A 15,467-nucleotide genomic window follows, 5' to 3' on the forward strand; every position below is an offset into this window, starting at 1 on the left:
GGGAAGTATAGAAGCTAAATTTAGTCTGAAGGCTGAAGCTTAATTGGGTGGTGATCACCCTGGGGAAACTGGGAGGGGGGAGGGGAGAGGAATTCTGACCCAGCTGAACTGAGACCTCACAAGTTCACCCCTAAGTCTACTGACACAGAACCACAATCGCCTTCCCCCAACAAACACCGAGAAACGAGAAGCCCTAGCAATTTGCTGGCCTTCTGCACGCTTGATCTCTCTTGTGCACATCAAGATTGTTCCTATCACCACCCCACCCCCACCTCAATTCTCAGGGGTCCAGTTCCTCTGAGTTCTTCCCTAAATTCCACCCAGGGCGCCAAACCTAAGGGCCCCTCCAGCACATCTCCCTGACCTTGGGTTGCAGCTTCCTCTCTCCCAGCCCTCCAGAGGGTTTCGGAGGTCATCAAAGAGGCATCTGGCCACACTACTCCCCTCTAAGGGGCCAGGAAAAGGGGTGCTTGGGGTCAGGTTTCCCTTCCTGAAGACTTTCACATTGACACCCCCTTCCCCAATACTGACTTCAGTGACCAGAGAAAAGAATCCTTAGGGGCTGCACTGAATCCTCGCTTTAAAATGAGGTGAAAGGGGGCAACCCCCCAGATGAAAGCCCACATCCTGAGCAGTCAGAGGCTGGAGGCTATGAGGGAGCTGGGGGCCATCAGAAAGGGAAGGGTTGTTGTGAAGCAGAAACTAACACACCATTGTAAAGCAATTATACTCCAATAAAGATGTTAAAAAAATAAAAAATAAAATGTTAAAATGTATCCTAAAAAAAAAAAAGAAAGAGAAGGGAGTTACTGAAGCTGGGGGAGCCCTTAGAGGGGCTGTGGCTGCATTCCCCACCTGTGATTGGTTCTCAGGCTCAGGCCAAACTCCAAACCTGCCCGGCAACAGCCCAGAGGCCCAAAGAGGGAGGAGGAACTTCGGGGAAGTCAGCTGAGCTGGGGCCACCGCCCAGCCTTCAGCTTCCAGGAATCACTGGGAGGGCCCCAGCTATTCACCACACCCCTCCCTCGGTCTCAGGGCTCCGCCTTCAGCCCTCAGTATCTACAGGGCGGGCTCAGGTCCCACTTCCCTGATCCCCCTGCGTCTTTGATCCCCTTAGGGGTTCACCAAAGAGAGGAACACATCTGACGCCTTCTCTTTACACTGAGCAGAGACACTAAGACTGGGCTTTCCTTGTACCCCCTTCCTCACTCCTCGCCCTGGACTAAAGTCAGTTTCTTTCCTTTACCCCCATTTTCTTTTGCCTCCTTCCTCATGCACTGTCCTCCCAAGATGTTGTCCGGAGTCTTCCTTCTCAGCCACTTCCAACCCAGGGAAAGCCTGCTTCCCAAGGCAACAGTATGATGTGAGGGAGCTGCCAGAGCAGAGACGGCCTGTCTCCTCAGGCAACTCTGGGGTCCTCCCCAGTGTCTGGGTGTCTGGGTGTGCATGCTCAGGAAACAGTAGTCACTGAGTTCAGCTGTTTCTGCAGGCCTTTATTTACGGTCTTACCCGGCCAGACTTGTAGAGGTGCAGGGATGGGAGAGGGATGCTTCTAATAGGGAGAGAAGCTCAATTCTATTGCACTTCCCCTCTTCCTAGGCATGGGGACCCCTGGGAAGTCTGGCTTCCACAAGTGGAGATCTGGACTCAGACCTCAGAATTGTAGGGGTCAGGGAGAGGATCTGTGTTATGGAAAAGGCTGCCCACTCTCACACCACCTCTAGCAAGCTATTTACCTTGAGAGTGGACATGGGTGGGGGAGGGAGGAGGGAGGAGACTAGGGTGAGACATCTCTGAAGAATGTGTCTTTGGCAGGACATCCAGTACTTCCTTGACTCCACCCTCGACTCCACCCCCAAGTCCCCTAGAGCCGGGCCAGGCTCCTCCTCCGGCCGTTTCTGCTGAGGGAGAGGGGTGTGGGGTGTGAATCATTTCCTTTCCTCCCACCCTATAAAAAGCAATAAACCAAGAGCTTAATAGGGAAATGGGTAATAGCAGAAAGGATGAGAGGGGCAGGAAGGCAGGGCCAAAGAAAGGGAACAGGAAAAAAGACCCCTGAAAAGGCAGCCGCCATTCAGCTCAGCCCCAGATGGGAAAAAAGTGCTACTAGATTACAAGAGACTTTACAGAAAGACTCAGCCTACCAAGAAACCCACCATAGGCCAAGCAGTTTCTTCTTCAGCTCTGGACCCAAGTGCCCAACTCCATACCTAAACTGGGAGAAGTGGTGACCTCTAGTGGTCAATGACCAACCTGCAGGGCCTGAGGTCGGCCAGGATCCTCTCCCTCTCTGACCAAGGCTCCCGGTCTCAGGTGACTGGGGCTCATTCATTAGCCTTTCTGGGCCCAAACTCTCTCCACCTGGGCTCCAAGTACTAGTCCCCTTCCCACCCTTCATTCTGATCTCACACTGCTTGCTTAGGTGGCCTGTATGGCTGGGTTCCCACGAGGACAATGAAGAGCCTGTTTCTCATTTGTCATAATCATCTTTAATAAAAAATAAATTAGTTCTGGGGTGGGAACTGTTTTAGGAGGTGGGGAGCGGGAGCAGGGGCTCGGTTGTCTTATTCTAACCTTTCTCTTTGCCATCTTCTGCCCAGCTGGTCCCTGCTCTGGGGAGATAGTCTCTCTTCCTGGGGAAAAGCAGGATTGGCAATGGCTCACCCCATCCCTAGCTAACTATGAGAGGGAGGGATAGAGAGACTAAGTAAGGGGAGAAAGGGTCAGAGGACAAAAGGATGGTTTAGATGATGTGTGGCCTGAACAGAAGAAATGAGGTTGAGGACACAAAGTTGGGATTAATGGGAAGGCCAGACTCTAAGTAGCTCGGATTCCCAAAGAGTTGCAAACTTGCTTTCCTTTCAGCCTAGAAAACTCTGACAGAAACAGGCATCGTCCCCTCTCCCGGTTCCTTCTCAGTCTGTGTAACTTCTTTTTGAGAAGTGATACAGGTTTATGGGCGCACACACATCCACACAGGCCCATATACACATCTGGGGGCATATGTGCACACACACCATCACACCACCGCACAGACCCAACCACACGTCTTGACAGTTACTGTCCGTCATCTTGCCACCTTCGACCACCCTGGGGGACGTCCCTAGTGAGACCAGGACAGGCTAGAGAGCCAGAGGGTACAGAGTGAGCTGATTGACAGGTGACTGATGGTGGCATGAAAAAACCACGAGGAGAGGGTCTCCTGGACCCATTTCAGGCGGGCTCCGGGGGAGACCGCTCCAAGACATGGGCGCAAGAGCGGCAACAGGTAGCTGTGTAGTAGGGATAGACGCAGAGCCGGGCCTGCACCACCAGGGGGCAATGTGGAGAGCTGTCCTTGCATTGATCATCTGGAGACAGAGGAGGCCATTGGGCACAAGAAGTCACCAAGATCCATCCTGCTGGAGGTGTGTTGCCCACTCCCACTCGTCCTTCCTAATCTCCACCCACACTTCAGCTGACCCCGCTCTGCTGGGGACTGGGGAGAGGGAGCTCTTTACCGGGGCGTTGGCTGCAGGGTTGGCTGTTACAGGATCGTTTCCTGGAGGGCCGCAGGTGAGGAGGACATCGGATGCTGAGGGTCTGGTTGGCAGTCAGGCACTGGACCTCCCTTGTCTGCATGCCCCCCTGGCAGGAGCGAGAACACTGGGGAGACCCCAGCTATCAAATCAGATCTTTGCTGTGCCCCAGGCTCCTCCTGAACCCCAGGCCTCCTCCTCCTCTGAAAAGAGTTGGGGGGCTATCCTGGAGCATTATGAAACCCCACATGGAGGGGGCCCACCTGTCCTCCTGGTCTAGGAAATGAGACAAGTTAAACTGCCGCTGGCTTTAGCCTGGGGCAGAGGGAGGTACAAGGAGGGACGCCTCCCCTCCCCTGGAAGTCCATGCTGAGCGGGCAAGGGTGCCAGGCACTCACCGGACTCCAGGGTGTAGAAAACCATCGGTCTTGGCAGTCCTGCCCCTGACAGGGCTGCAGGGCAGGGGGCCTGGGCAGGTGGGAACAGTTGCTAGGAGAAGTCACATTGAACTCAGTCCCCAGTTTGGACACACAGATGATGTCTCTACGCTGCGTGCCAGAGCCACATTCTGAGGAGCACTGATGGAGAAGACGGGAAGGGAGAGCAGGATTACTCCGACCTCCCTCCAGGGAATCCCACCGACGGGCCCCCTCCCAGGCTCTCAGCTCACCTCTGCCCAGGGCCCCGTGTACCAGCACCACGTCACCTCACAGGGCCCCAAGCTGCAGGCACGCATGTCAGGGGGGCGGCTTCCTGGAGCACAGGTCTGCTCAGTGGCTCCTGCCCCTGCTTCCTCCTGGCCTTCCCCATGGGTCTCCCCACTCCCGAGGCAGATGACAGAACGTCGCTGGATTCCCGTCCCACACTCAGCTGAGCACTGTTGGGAAGCAGAGTGTGAAGGGAGGCTGGAGTGACAAGTAGAGGAAGGGGAGGGGGCTGAGGACAGACACATCCCGGATCCGGGAGTTAGGGAATGCCCCAGGGGTACCAGCCAGATATGGGGAAACTTTGCCAGGCAGGGGTCAGGATGTCAGCGTAAGTTTTTCTCTGAGTCCCCAGCATCAGCAGTGTCTAGCAGACGGCAGGTGCTTGCTCAATCAACGTTATGCAACTGTGCTGGAAAGGCCCCGGGAGGGTGTCCTGGGTGGGGGGTACCAGGGGCGTGGGGCTCGGCTGAGGGGGTGTGGGGCCCACCTTGGAGCTCCAGTCGCTGTGGAACCAGGCTGTGGTACAGGGCCCCATGTCACAGGCCTCTCTGCTGGGGGGCCGCGGGGGGCCTGAGACGCACTCCTGCTCGCTCACTTCATCACCGTTGCTGCCGACGCAGCGGACCTGTCGGCTCCTCTGGCCGCGCCCGCACCGCACAGAGCACTGAGGGGACGAGGGGCATTCAGGCCTGGGCTTCCCCCGCTGCCTCACCAGCCTCCAGCTCTGGGGCCTCTGAACCAGGATGTGCCTTTGATGCCTGGCTCAGCGGTTACAGGGCTTCGTGGGCTGAGGAGCAGGCTGAGTATGGGGCTCTGGGCCCCCAAGCCCCGGTTCCGTCTCTTCGCAGACTTACAGATGGAGGTTCTACATGAGATCTCATTTGTAAAAGTTTCTGCTGATTAGAACGGAGTTGGAAAAACCACTGCTCTAGCTCACTGGTGCCCATGCCTCCAGGATCTTCCCGCTCCAAGAGCTTCCTTGCCTGGGACCACTCACCTGGCTCCAGGGGGAGCGGACCTCCCAGCGGCCGCAGAGGCGCAGCTGGCACGGCTGGGTGATGTTGGGCCGGGGCAGATGTCCGCAGCGCTCCAGGGGCACCGACGAGCCGCCACCCCCAAACTCCTGCCGGCAGCGCAGCTGACGGTGCTGGGTGCCGGGGCCACAGGAGCGGCTGCAGGACGTCCACTCGCCGGCCTCCCAGCTATGGGCGTGGGCAGGGAGGGGAAGGGACAGAGACACAGAGGGCAAAAACAGAGATGTGTGGGGCTGCCATGTTTGGGGAAGGGGACGACAGACTGGGGGTGGGGACCCCTCAGAGGAGAGTGGGCATATTTGAAGTCTGGGATCCCTTGTGGGGCTCAGGGTTTCCTTGTTGTCTATGGAATGTCAGCCTTTCTCACTGAATAACATCTCTCTGAAGCCAGGAGATCTTGTGTTGAGTGCAGAGTCCAGGTGAGATCCTATGGGGGCGAGGATGTGTTTCCCCGGGGCAACCGTCGTGTCCCCAGGACCCTAACCCTCCCGTGGGGCGCACTCACTACGGTGGGCACGGGGGCCCGTGGCAGGGTTCCTGGGAGGCTGGGGGCCTGGTGCCCACGGCACAGCTGCGTTCATCCAGTTCCTCTCCTGACTCACGAGAAATGCAGAGGAAGACAGGGCGCCAGACACCTGAAAGGGATAAAAGGGAAGCCAGGGGAGGCAGGATAGCTCGGCATCCAGTGTCAGTGGGGTCCCAGGCACTGAAGTCCGATTCGGCACAGAGTCAAGGTGTGGACCCACAATCCAGGGTATGGGGTCAGGAGTGCCAAGCTGGGCATCTGGGCTGAGGGTGCCAGGAATACAGGCTGGTGGGTGAAGTCTCACCTTTTCCACAGGATGCCGAGCACTCAGAGTGTCCCACCCGTTTCCAGTATCCGGCTGGAGACCCCAGGGGTGTCCTGGGGTGGGGCGGGGCAGGCATCTGGGGGATCCGCACCTGACGCTGGAGGGTGCCTGGGGTGCGGGCAGGGCGGGGTACTGAAGCAGGTGGGGGCTCTCCCCTCAAAACCTCTGCGCAGGGAGAGTCGGGTAGACAAATTAGACGCATCCCCATTGCCTCGAGCTCCCCTCAGCCTCTCCCCAACTCCTTTTAGGTCTGGAGATCAAAGTCTTACCAGGCTGGAGTTGGGGGAGCCGGGGCTCTGGGGTGGGGTTCTCAAGGTTTGGAGGAGGTGAAGAGATGACATACTGGTAGAAAACACCTGGGTTTTCCTCCTGAAAGATCATCTGGGGAGAAAAAGAGAAGGTAATGAATGTTTGGGGGTGGCCAGGGGGGCATCCACTAGCCTTCTGCCCATCTTGAGATCCACAGCTTTCCCCTCAGAGGAGAGGCAGCGGGGCGGCCTCCACCTCCGGCCCAGGTGCAGGCCCCTCACTCACGTAGACATCCACAGGCTGGGTCGTGGGGCCTTCCGCAGACAGACTTTCCCCCACGCCCTCCTCTCGAGGAGGACGGCTGTACCGGAAGACAGTCCCGCCGGCAGCGTAGGACCCAGGGGGATCCACAGCCCAGTTTCCATTAATGATGGACCGGCCCCCAGGGCCACGAAGTGCTGGAGGTGGCAGATCAGGACATGCGAGGTTAGTCATACTGTCCCCCTCTCCCACCACTTCCCTGACAGCACAGAACCCCACATAGCCCGTGCCCTCGCGGGAGGGAGGAAGGGAGGCCTGACTTCCCGGGTGGCTCACTTGCCGTGCTGAATGGGGGCGTGAAGGGCAGAACCAATAGGCCAGGAATGGAACGGGGGACCAAGACTCGGGGAATCCAGGGACTCACCAAGGTAGTTGGAGCTGGGCCGGAGCTGGGCGATCCAGAGCCGGGAGGCTCCAGCAGGAATCAACAGGATTTTCTGATAGCCCAGAGGGCCCCCCCGATCAGTGAGGTTCCCCGAGATGAGGCGACAGGTAGAATCATCACCCCCACAGACTCCACAGCCATCTGGACGCCTGCCCGAGCCGAGGATCCCATCACAGCCAGGGCTCTAGGGGAAAGCGGAGTGAGGCAGGGGCTGCCAGAAGCCAGACACCACCTCCAACCCTGGCCTGGTCGTCTTGGAGTCTTCGGCTCACCACGTGTCTTGACCTTTGCACTACAAGTGAGACTTGTAGTTTCTCTGTCAGCCCCACCATTCCCAGCCAGCCTCTGGGAAGCTTGGATGGGCTTAAGGAGTTCGACTCTTGACTCTGCTCAGCCCTGCTTGGCAGGTAAGAACTTTCCTCTCTGCAACCTGAGTCTGGTGTTTTGCCATTGTGATGATGAGCAAGGAGACTCTGTGTGTGTGCCTGTGGCAGTTATTAACATCGCCTCTCTCCCCATGTGCACACCCCGTCCTCCCTCACCAGACAGCGTCCGGCCACACAGATGTCTGGGGCTCCAGGCTGACACAGGGTCCCGTCCTGGACCTTTTCGGTGTGACGGACATAGAAGCGGAAGCCACGGGGACGGCAGTTCAGTTCACAGCGCTGGGAACCCTGAACTAAGAGACAGGGTAGAAGGGTGGTTAGCTGGGGTCCCGGGCAGGAGGTTAACTGAGAAAGAACCCAGGGCCCTGAGAGCGGCTTGGCTTGCCTTATATTAGCAATAGGGCATCCTGAGGTTGCCGAGGTCACTGTGGATGAAGGGAACATGACAATTCTGTACTCTGAAAGGTCAGTTTGAGGGTCACACAAAAGTTGGGTCAGATCAATTGAGGTCACTAAGACCAGAAAAGGGGTTGTGAGCTCTGAGAGAGGACAGATACTTGAAACTATGATTATGTGAGTTCAGAGCTCATGAGGGCTTGTCTTGGTATCAAGGTGACACAGGCTGAAAATCAAACGGATGGTAACTTGGGAGAAAGTGACACAACACTGTCCAAGATCCATGGGGCACCTCCACTGAGCTGTCACCACTGGGCAGGATCTCTCTGACCATGCCCTGCTCATGTCACATCCATCCCACCTCCTGGGTTGGGCTTCTTCCCAGAGAAGACCAGCCAAAGGGCACCTCTGGACACATCCCTTCTCCTAGCCTGACCCCTCTGCTGACCATACACCGCCATCTGACAGCTAGGGCTCTGTCCGAAACCCCCAGCCCTTTCTGGTCCTGTTCTGTCTCTCTCCCCAGCCCTGGGAAATAAGGAAGACAATATGACACAGAAGAAATACAAGAGCCTACAGAGAAGAAAAAGAGGGGCTGAGTGTCTCCCTCCCCATCATCCCCCAATCTCCAGCCACCCTGTCCAGGGAGTGGGCTAGAAACCTCACCTTCTGTGAAGGGCTCCCACTGGTACAGCTGACCCATGAACTCCTGGGAGTCAAAGGCTGCACACTGCAGGGCCCGGGGGTCTGGCTGCTCAGGGGGGCAGGGCTGAGGTGGGGGATACAGAGGAGTCAAAGCTGGGGAGGAAAATGGGGGTGTGGGTCAGGGCTGGATTGGGGGGATATGGAGGCAGGTCAGGTCTATGGAAGAGCTCCAAGGTCCCTACCCTGAAGAGGTCAGATGCCAAGGCCCTTCTCCCTCAGGTCCAGATCTGACAGGCTGAGGACCCAGGCTCAGGGTCAGGGAAGCAGAATTGGAAGTCTGGGGAGGGGTCCAAGAAGGAACTCACCGCTTGGCTGCAGGCTCTCAGCTGCTCACTCTCCCCAGAACATCTTGGGACAGGGCTACTGGGAGCAAAGAGGCTCCAGAGGGGGCTGGAATGGGGGCCAGCACTCAGCAGAGGCAACCAGCCATCTGGGTAGTGAGGGGCAGACTCCGTGAGGGACCCGTGAAGATTCCCCCCAGGTCTCCAGTGCTCCTGGCTCTGCTGGCCTCGGCTCCGAGGGACAGAAAGGAAAGGATTAGGGTGTCTCTCTGCCAGCCGGGGACCGGCCCAACCCTGGGAACTTGGCCTTCTTGGCTGAGGGGACATGTGAAAGGAGCTACCTTCTCCTGGGGATGGAGGGAACAAGGAGGGCTCTGTGCCAGAGGCCTGGGCTCTGGGGTGGGGCCATGTGAGGGCAGGCCTGGTTCTAGAGGGCACCTCTGTCTGAGCAGCTTCGGGGCTTGGGGGTTCTCCTGGGGGGGACGGGGTGTGGGCAGACGGTTCAGTAGGAGGGAGTTCAGTTTGCGGGGTGTGGTTTGCAGAAGATGGCTCTGTTCTTGGAGTCAGGGATGGAAGATCTGAGGTCTGCGAGAGCTCAGAGCTGGGTGGTCTCCTGGGGTGCCTGCGGTTCCGATGGAGCGGCAAAGCAAAGGGCACTCTCCCATAACCAAACATTCCTGGCTTGATGGGGTCTCGAACCCGGGACCTGAGAAAGTGTAGCAGACGTGGGGTCACAGTGCTGGCTACCTCGGAGCCTGGCTCCCCAGGCGACTCCCCAGCACCAAAGATAAGCCTTTATAAACCCTGGATCCTTTGCTCCCCTTTCCTTCATCCCTAGCTCTGCCCCTTGCCCAAGGCCCCGCCTCTTCCCTCAAAGCCCCACCCCTCACCTCCTGGCTCCTTGAATCTCCTGGGCCTCCTCTCTCCCTAAATGAGAAGCAGGACCTCGAAGGGGCCCACCTCTTCCCCGAGGTGGTGGCCTATACAGGGGAAGGGTTTCTCGGGAAGTATGAGGTCTGGTGCCTTGACCCCGGGGGAACAGGGCTTCTGGATGTCTTGGGGGCCGGGGTGGGAGGGGCAGGCCCTGGTGGAGTTGAGCTGTAGGGAGCTGACACGCCCGGCTCCTGCGCTGCACCCCAACCCCGCAGGGCTGGGAGCAAGAGGCCCACTGGTCCCAAGGACCCCAGACACCCTCAGGGCCCTGGTTCTCCTCGGGAGGTGTCTGAAGAGAGTGCCCAGACAACACCTGTGTAGACAAAAAGTTCAGCCAAAATTAGAATGATTTTCGACGGAACTGTACAGAATATCTAGTCCAACGCTGGAGGCTTGGGGCAGTAGTGACTGGCCCAAGGTCCCATTCAGTAGCAGAGGTGGGACTTGAAGTGATTTAGCGAGGAGTTAGGGAGTTAGGGAGGCTGGGAGGGCCAAGTGTGAGAGAAAGGGGCTGCGGCTTATCAGAGGCTGTGGAAAATGCAGACGCGGCCTGGAGATTGCGGGAAGCCGGGAGGCAGGGAGAGGAAAGGATCGTAGTCTCTAGTCCCTGGCTCACCTCCTGATCCAGGCAGAGCTGAGGGAGGAACAGAAGCAGCATCAGACACATCCGGGGCCTGCAAACCAAAGGCAGGAGTGAAGGTGTCAGACAGGAGCCGGAGGAGGTGTTACGACACAGCCCTCACCCCAAGGAGGCGCCGCACATCCTGATACCAGCTGCTCAGAGATCAGAAGTTACTCATCACTTCCCCCAGCCTCCCCCAGAGCTCCTTTCTCTCCCTTCCAGAGACCGGAGACCCAGCCATCCCTCCTCCAGGGCCGCCCCACCTCTTACCTGCCCGCCCACTTCTCCATCTCTCCTCCCTTGATGGCCCCCAGGGCCAGGCAGGAGGGGACCGGAAGTCAACTCTACTCCGGCATCTGGGCGTGGGGTGGGGGATGCGCTCTGCAGGGACCGAAGCCTGGTCCAGTCTCCAGAAAGCTGGGGGTTGGGAGGGATGACTCCTCAGAAGGACACCTCAGAGTGAGAATGGATGGGTGAAGACTGGCCCACCCCTTTTTGATCCTGAGGGAGGGAGGGAGAAGGCACACTGCCCTTGTCCATCCGCCCAGGCTGGAGGGGTGGTGGTCTGCCTTCAGCCTCCCAACTCAGGCTCAGTCCCCCTCCTCAACTGCAGGAACTTCTCAGCTCCCTGTCCTAACTAGGAACTGTCTCTAGGCCAGCTCAGGCACACGCATCTTTCTTAAGATGGTTTTCATCTGGCTCTCCCTCCTGCCCTCCCAGAGGTCCTGGAAAGCTGAGGAGGGAGGCTCAGTGAGGACTTACCAGACACCCCCTCTGAGCTGCTGACTGGAAGCCCCTTGGGCTTTCCGTTTCCTACCTGATTCCCAGCTTTTTCTTCCCCTCTTAGCTAATAAAGCTCCTTCTGGAACGCTCAGGCACATCTCTGCCTGCCTCAAACACTTCCCAGTCAAGGGATAAACTAAATGGGCTGATGGTTTAATCTCTAGAGAAGCAGGTGATTTTTCCCACTGAGATTTAACCTGTCTCTAGGGGCCAGCATCCAGCATTAGATCAATGAGGCCTTACTTCAGGCAAGACTCTGATGGGCTAGGGAAACCTGGGAAGGGGATATGCAGCTAGAGATGCCGTTGCTCCCCAATCATGCACGGTCTATCTTCTGAAGAGCCAGGAAGTCCTCCTGAAGGCTAAACTTGATCCTTGGGGAAGTGGAGCTTGGAACCCTCCCTTGGTCTAAGCCTGACTCTCCCATCGCTCCCCTTGCCCTCCAGCCCCTTCCTGCTCACAATGAGCCCTTCCCACCCCCACTCCTCATGCTGCTCGGAGTTCTGCTTTCCAGGAAAAAAAAAAAATGTTTCTGTTGGATCTGAAAGGCACCCGGGAGAGGAATCCAAGGAGCTAATGCCGAGGTGGGCCAGCTCAGGGGCAGGAAAATGACAGAGAGAAGGGCAGGAATGTGCTTGGGGGTAGCAACTCTCAGCCCCACTTCCCTCCCTGAGACCCCAGGACTTGGGAAGTTAAGGGAGGGATCACAGTGGTTGAGCCTGAGCTGCAGGGTCTCCTCAGCTGCTTGGGGTTGGGAAGGGGGTTGCTGATGGCAGCTCCTTCCCTTGGCTGGGCTGACCACTGAGGTCAGCAACTCCACCCTGATGGGGGGGGGGGCGGGTAGGGGCTCCAGAGAAGGGCCAACGTTCCACCCAAAACTTCAGCTCTCTGCCTGACTCTGTTACTGGAGGTTGAAGGAAAGGAGAGATGGGGTGATGATCACTGCCACTTCTTGCTGCCGGGTCCGGGTCCCCTCTCTACTCCCTCTCTGCCTCTGCTTCTCTCTGCTACCTCTTTCTCCATGGGTCTACCCAGTACACATAATCCTGTCCTGAGCTGGGTTTGGCTTTGGCAGTTCCCTGGAGAAGTAAGGGGTGGGGTGGCGTGAACTCTTGGGGCCAGGGCCAGGCCTGGCTCCCTCTCTGGAAAAGTCCTACCCCACCCCCTGCATAGCTGGGCAGGGGGCCGACACTCCCCCTCCACCCCTACAGAAACAGATACACATTTGTGGTTTTCACCCCTTCTCATGTTCCTCATCTGGTGTGTCTCACTGCCCAGGATGAAGAAAGGAGAGGTCAGAAGTGGTCACTCTTGGGCCAGGCTGACTCTGGTCTAGACAAACCTGGGCTCCTCCCGGCCACACCTCCACACTGGCCAGTGAAGATCAAGGAAGAGAGACCTGGGCAGAACTAACCCCTTCACCCCCAGGGGACCCACCTCTGGGAAATGGGTGGTGCTGCGGGGCAGGGCGCCCCACAGCAGGCTCCAGGGCTGGCTGGAGAGTCCCTATCTTGGATGAGAACTCCTTGGTCCTCCTTGTGCCCTCCACTCCTGGGTCCTGGAGGCCCATCCCAACAGGCATCTTTCCTTTCTAGTCGTCAGGCTGAGCTGGATCAAGGGCACCCACATGCGTCCCTCGTAGTGTCCCTGTCCCCCAACTCCAGGACAGAAGAGAGTGGTGGGGTTGGGGGATGGGGGAAACACATCCTCCAGGAGCACCCATCTAGAGGAGGGCAGGAGGCGCCGGGCGTGTGCCGGGAGGTCCTGGCTACGTTTTCCAATTTTACTCTGTGACTTCGTAGGAATTTTGGCTGATTCTCCGCCCGAGTGATGGGGGCCAGAGTTCCAAGGAATCAGAACCCCCTCCCCAGGAATTCGACCCCAGGGACTTTCGAGGCTATAAGAGCTGGGGCTGGGGTCGTGGCTGGGGCGCGACCGCGGGGCGCAGGGAACGGGGACGGCGCGTGCGCGCAGAGCGGGGGGTCTAACGGGACCGGGGAGAGAGGGCGGCCGGGGCCGGGGGTCCCAGGGAAGATCTGTACCTGCTCTGCTCGGCCCCGGCGGCCCGTTAACCCCTCTGCGCCCGGGCGCTCTCTCCAGGCAGCCTTGCTCCGCGGCGGCCACGGCTGCCCCTGAGCCCGGCTCCGGACACTGCCGCCTCCGGCCGCGGCTCCGCCCTCGCCCCGCCCCCCGCTCCGCCCGCCCGCCCGCCACGCGCCCAGCCCGCGTCCCGAGCCGGCCCCCGGGTCCCGGCGGCCCACCCCGAACCCCTTGCCCGCCAGGGCCACCCACCCCGGGCTTTGGGCCTTGGCCACCCCAGCCCGGCACCCGCCAACGGCTCGAGGGGGCGAAGCCGAGGGGGTCCCAGCCCGGTTCGGAGGGAGCCATCGCTCCCGGGCTGTCCCAAGGCCCGGCTGGGGCTCGGGACTCCCGGACCCCGGCCTCCAGACCGGCTCCGAGTGGGCGGTGCGAGCGCTGCGCCTGCCCAGGCCAGGCGGCCGCGAGTGGCGCCAAGGGGCTGGGTGGTGCCTGTACCCGAGCGGCGTGGACAAGCCCCGGGCCCCAGATCTGGGCGTTGCTGGGCCGAGATGGTCCCACCCGACCCCAGATCCGCGTTGGTCAAGGCCCTCTCCTCCACGCAGCCTTCCGTGCAAGCCCAGTCACCCCTGCCTCTCCCGAGGTGGGCTGTGAACCATGTGGTTCTGACTGCACAGGGACCTCTGTGAGCCTCGGTTTCTTCATCCATAAAATTTTACACACGGGGCATAGCGGAAGGAATGCGCTGATTTAGGAATCAGACGAGCTGGGTTTGAATCTCAGCTCGAGTACTTATCAGCTCTGTGGTCTTGGATGAATACTACAACTTTTCTGTGCTGCACTTTCCTCATCTGTAAAATGGAGCTAATCTGATATATACGAATAAGCTTGGAGATATGTCTGTCTATTCATTTATATCTGGAAGAATATACCCTAAACTCGGAATTGGGGGCAACACCTGGGCAGGGGCTGTGGGGTTGGGAGAGGAAAAAAATACAGCTTTCACTTTTTACTCTACATGCTTATATGTTGTTGAATTTTTAACCACAAGCGTTATCTATGTTTTTAGTTATGTTAAAGAAATAAATAATATACATGAAAGTGTATGACAAAGTAGATAATAAATGGTCACTACTATTTTTAAAGTTTTATTTGCCATTTATTCATGAACCACGGTCCTGTATTGCTGGGTCTACTCAGTATTTGAAAGGTTTTGGCTTTTTTTCAGTAACTTGTCAATATTTTATTTTATTTTTTTTTTATTTTAACTTTTTGGCGGCACCGCCCGGCATGCAGGATCTTAGTTCCCCAACCAGGGATCCAAGCCACGCTCCGTGCCGTGGAAGTGCAGAGTCTTAACCACTGGACCACCAGGGAAGTCCCTTGTCAATATATTTTTTTAATATAAATTTATTTAATATTTGGCTGTGTTGTGTCTTCGTTGCTGCGCGCAGGCTTTCTCTAGTTGCTGCAGGCGGGGGCTCCCCTTCGTTGTGGTGCGCGGGCTTCTCATCGCGGTGGCTTCTCTTGCTGCGGAGCACGGGCTGGAGGCTCCCGGGCTTAGTTGCTCCGCGGTATATGGGATCTTCCCAGACCAGGGCTTGAACCCGTGTCCCCTGCGTTAGCAGGCGGATTCTTAACCACTGCGCCACCAGGGAAGCCCTAAAATGCTTTGACGTGTAACAGGTATACCCTTATTTGAAGTTTAACATCCATATTTTGTTTTCTCAGTAAATCCCTAAGTTTTTTCAACACAAGGAAAGAACTTTAGGCTACTTCGTGTCATCTGTATTTTTTCATATTTTTTTATGGTTTTTTTTTTTTTTTTTAGAGTTAAAAGAAATATTTGAATTGGAATGATATACAACAGACAAATGAGTCCCAGGTGCCCAGGCCTGCTTTCCAACTTTTTTACCCAAGCTCAGGCCCACAGGATGGTGGGTAAGCTGGCTGGGAACCCCTAAGACCCCTGTTACTTTGTGCGGGTGCAGGACAATGTTGCTAGAGCTTTGTTATTAAGTTTTTATTTTTTAAGAGACATTATAAAGCATCCTAGTTTTAAAATATTGACAAGTCACTAAAAAAACAACTTTAAGACATCAAGTACAACCTCCAAAACATGACTGTTGCTCAGACTTGTCTGCAGGCCTTAAGTCTGTGCCTCTTCTGAAAACGTCCTCAGTCTTGGTCTCATACTCCTAAAGAGCTTGGGAAGATAATGGGTTAAGGCCCCCTCCCGGTAGGGGTGGTTTATCTTGG

At 57.3% G+C, this 15,467-nt stretch overlaps 2 protein-coding genes across 7 annotated transcripts; both read right to left on the minus strand.

Annotated features, from left to right (window-relative positions):
* Positions 1-1,565: 1,565 nt before the first annotated feature.
* On the minus strand, positions 1,566-13,338 carry ADAMTSL4 (ADAMTS like 4). 6 transcript variants are annotated; one of them, XM_060299895.2, is made up of 19 exons: positions 13,214-13,321; positions 12,609-12,829; positions 10,659-10,805; positions 10,383-10,440; positions 9,724-10,079; positions 8,858-9,539; positions 8,514-8,616; positions 7,608-7,744; positions 7,045-7,249; positions 6,645-6,817; positions 6,380-6,491; positions 6,090-6,275; positions 5,765-5,894; positions 5,223-5,427; positions 4,713-4,889; positions 4,189-4,395; positions 3,917-4,096; positions 3,501-3,645; positions 1,567-3,350 (listed from the first exon to the last, which is right to left on the minus strand). In XM_060299895.2, the coding sequence occupies exons 3-19, from the start codon at positions 10,676-10,678 to the stop codon at positions 3,214-3,216; spliced, it is 3,213 nt and encodes a 1,070-aa protein (XP_060155878.1). In that variant the 5' UTR covers positions 10,679-10,805; positions 12,609-12,829; positions 13,214-13,321; the 3' UTR covers positions 1,567-3,213. The 6 variants fall into 6 exon arrangements, with proteins under 6 accessions (XP_060155879.1, XP_060155878.1, XP_060155877.1 ...); XM_060299894.2 differs by having other exon boundaries at positions 10,659-10,889; XM_030846369.3 differs by lacking the exon at positions 12,609-12,829 and having other exon boundaries at positions 10,659-10,889; positions 13,214-13,338.
* On the minus strand, positions 11,629-12,396 carry LOC115846971 (uncharacterized). The gene is given in 5 exon segments (XM_060293492.1): positions 11,629-11,752; positions 11,754-11,857; positions 11,860-12,012; positions 12,014-12,270; positions 12,273-12,396. Coding segments are annotated over 5 exon segments (762 nt in total).
* Positions 13,339-15,467: the final 2,129 nt, after the last annotated feature.

The sequence above is a fragment of the Globicephala melas genome, chromosome 1, assembly GCF_963455315.2.
Source record: "Globicephala melas chromosome 1, mGloMel1.2, whole genome shotgun sequence".
Classification (NCBI taxonomy): Eukaryota; Metazoa; Chordata; class Mammalia; order Artiodactyla; family Delphinidae; genus Globicephala; species Globicephala melas.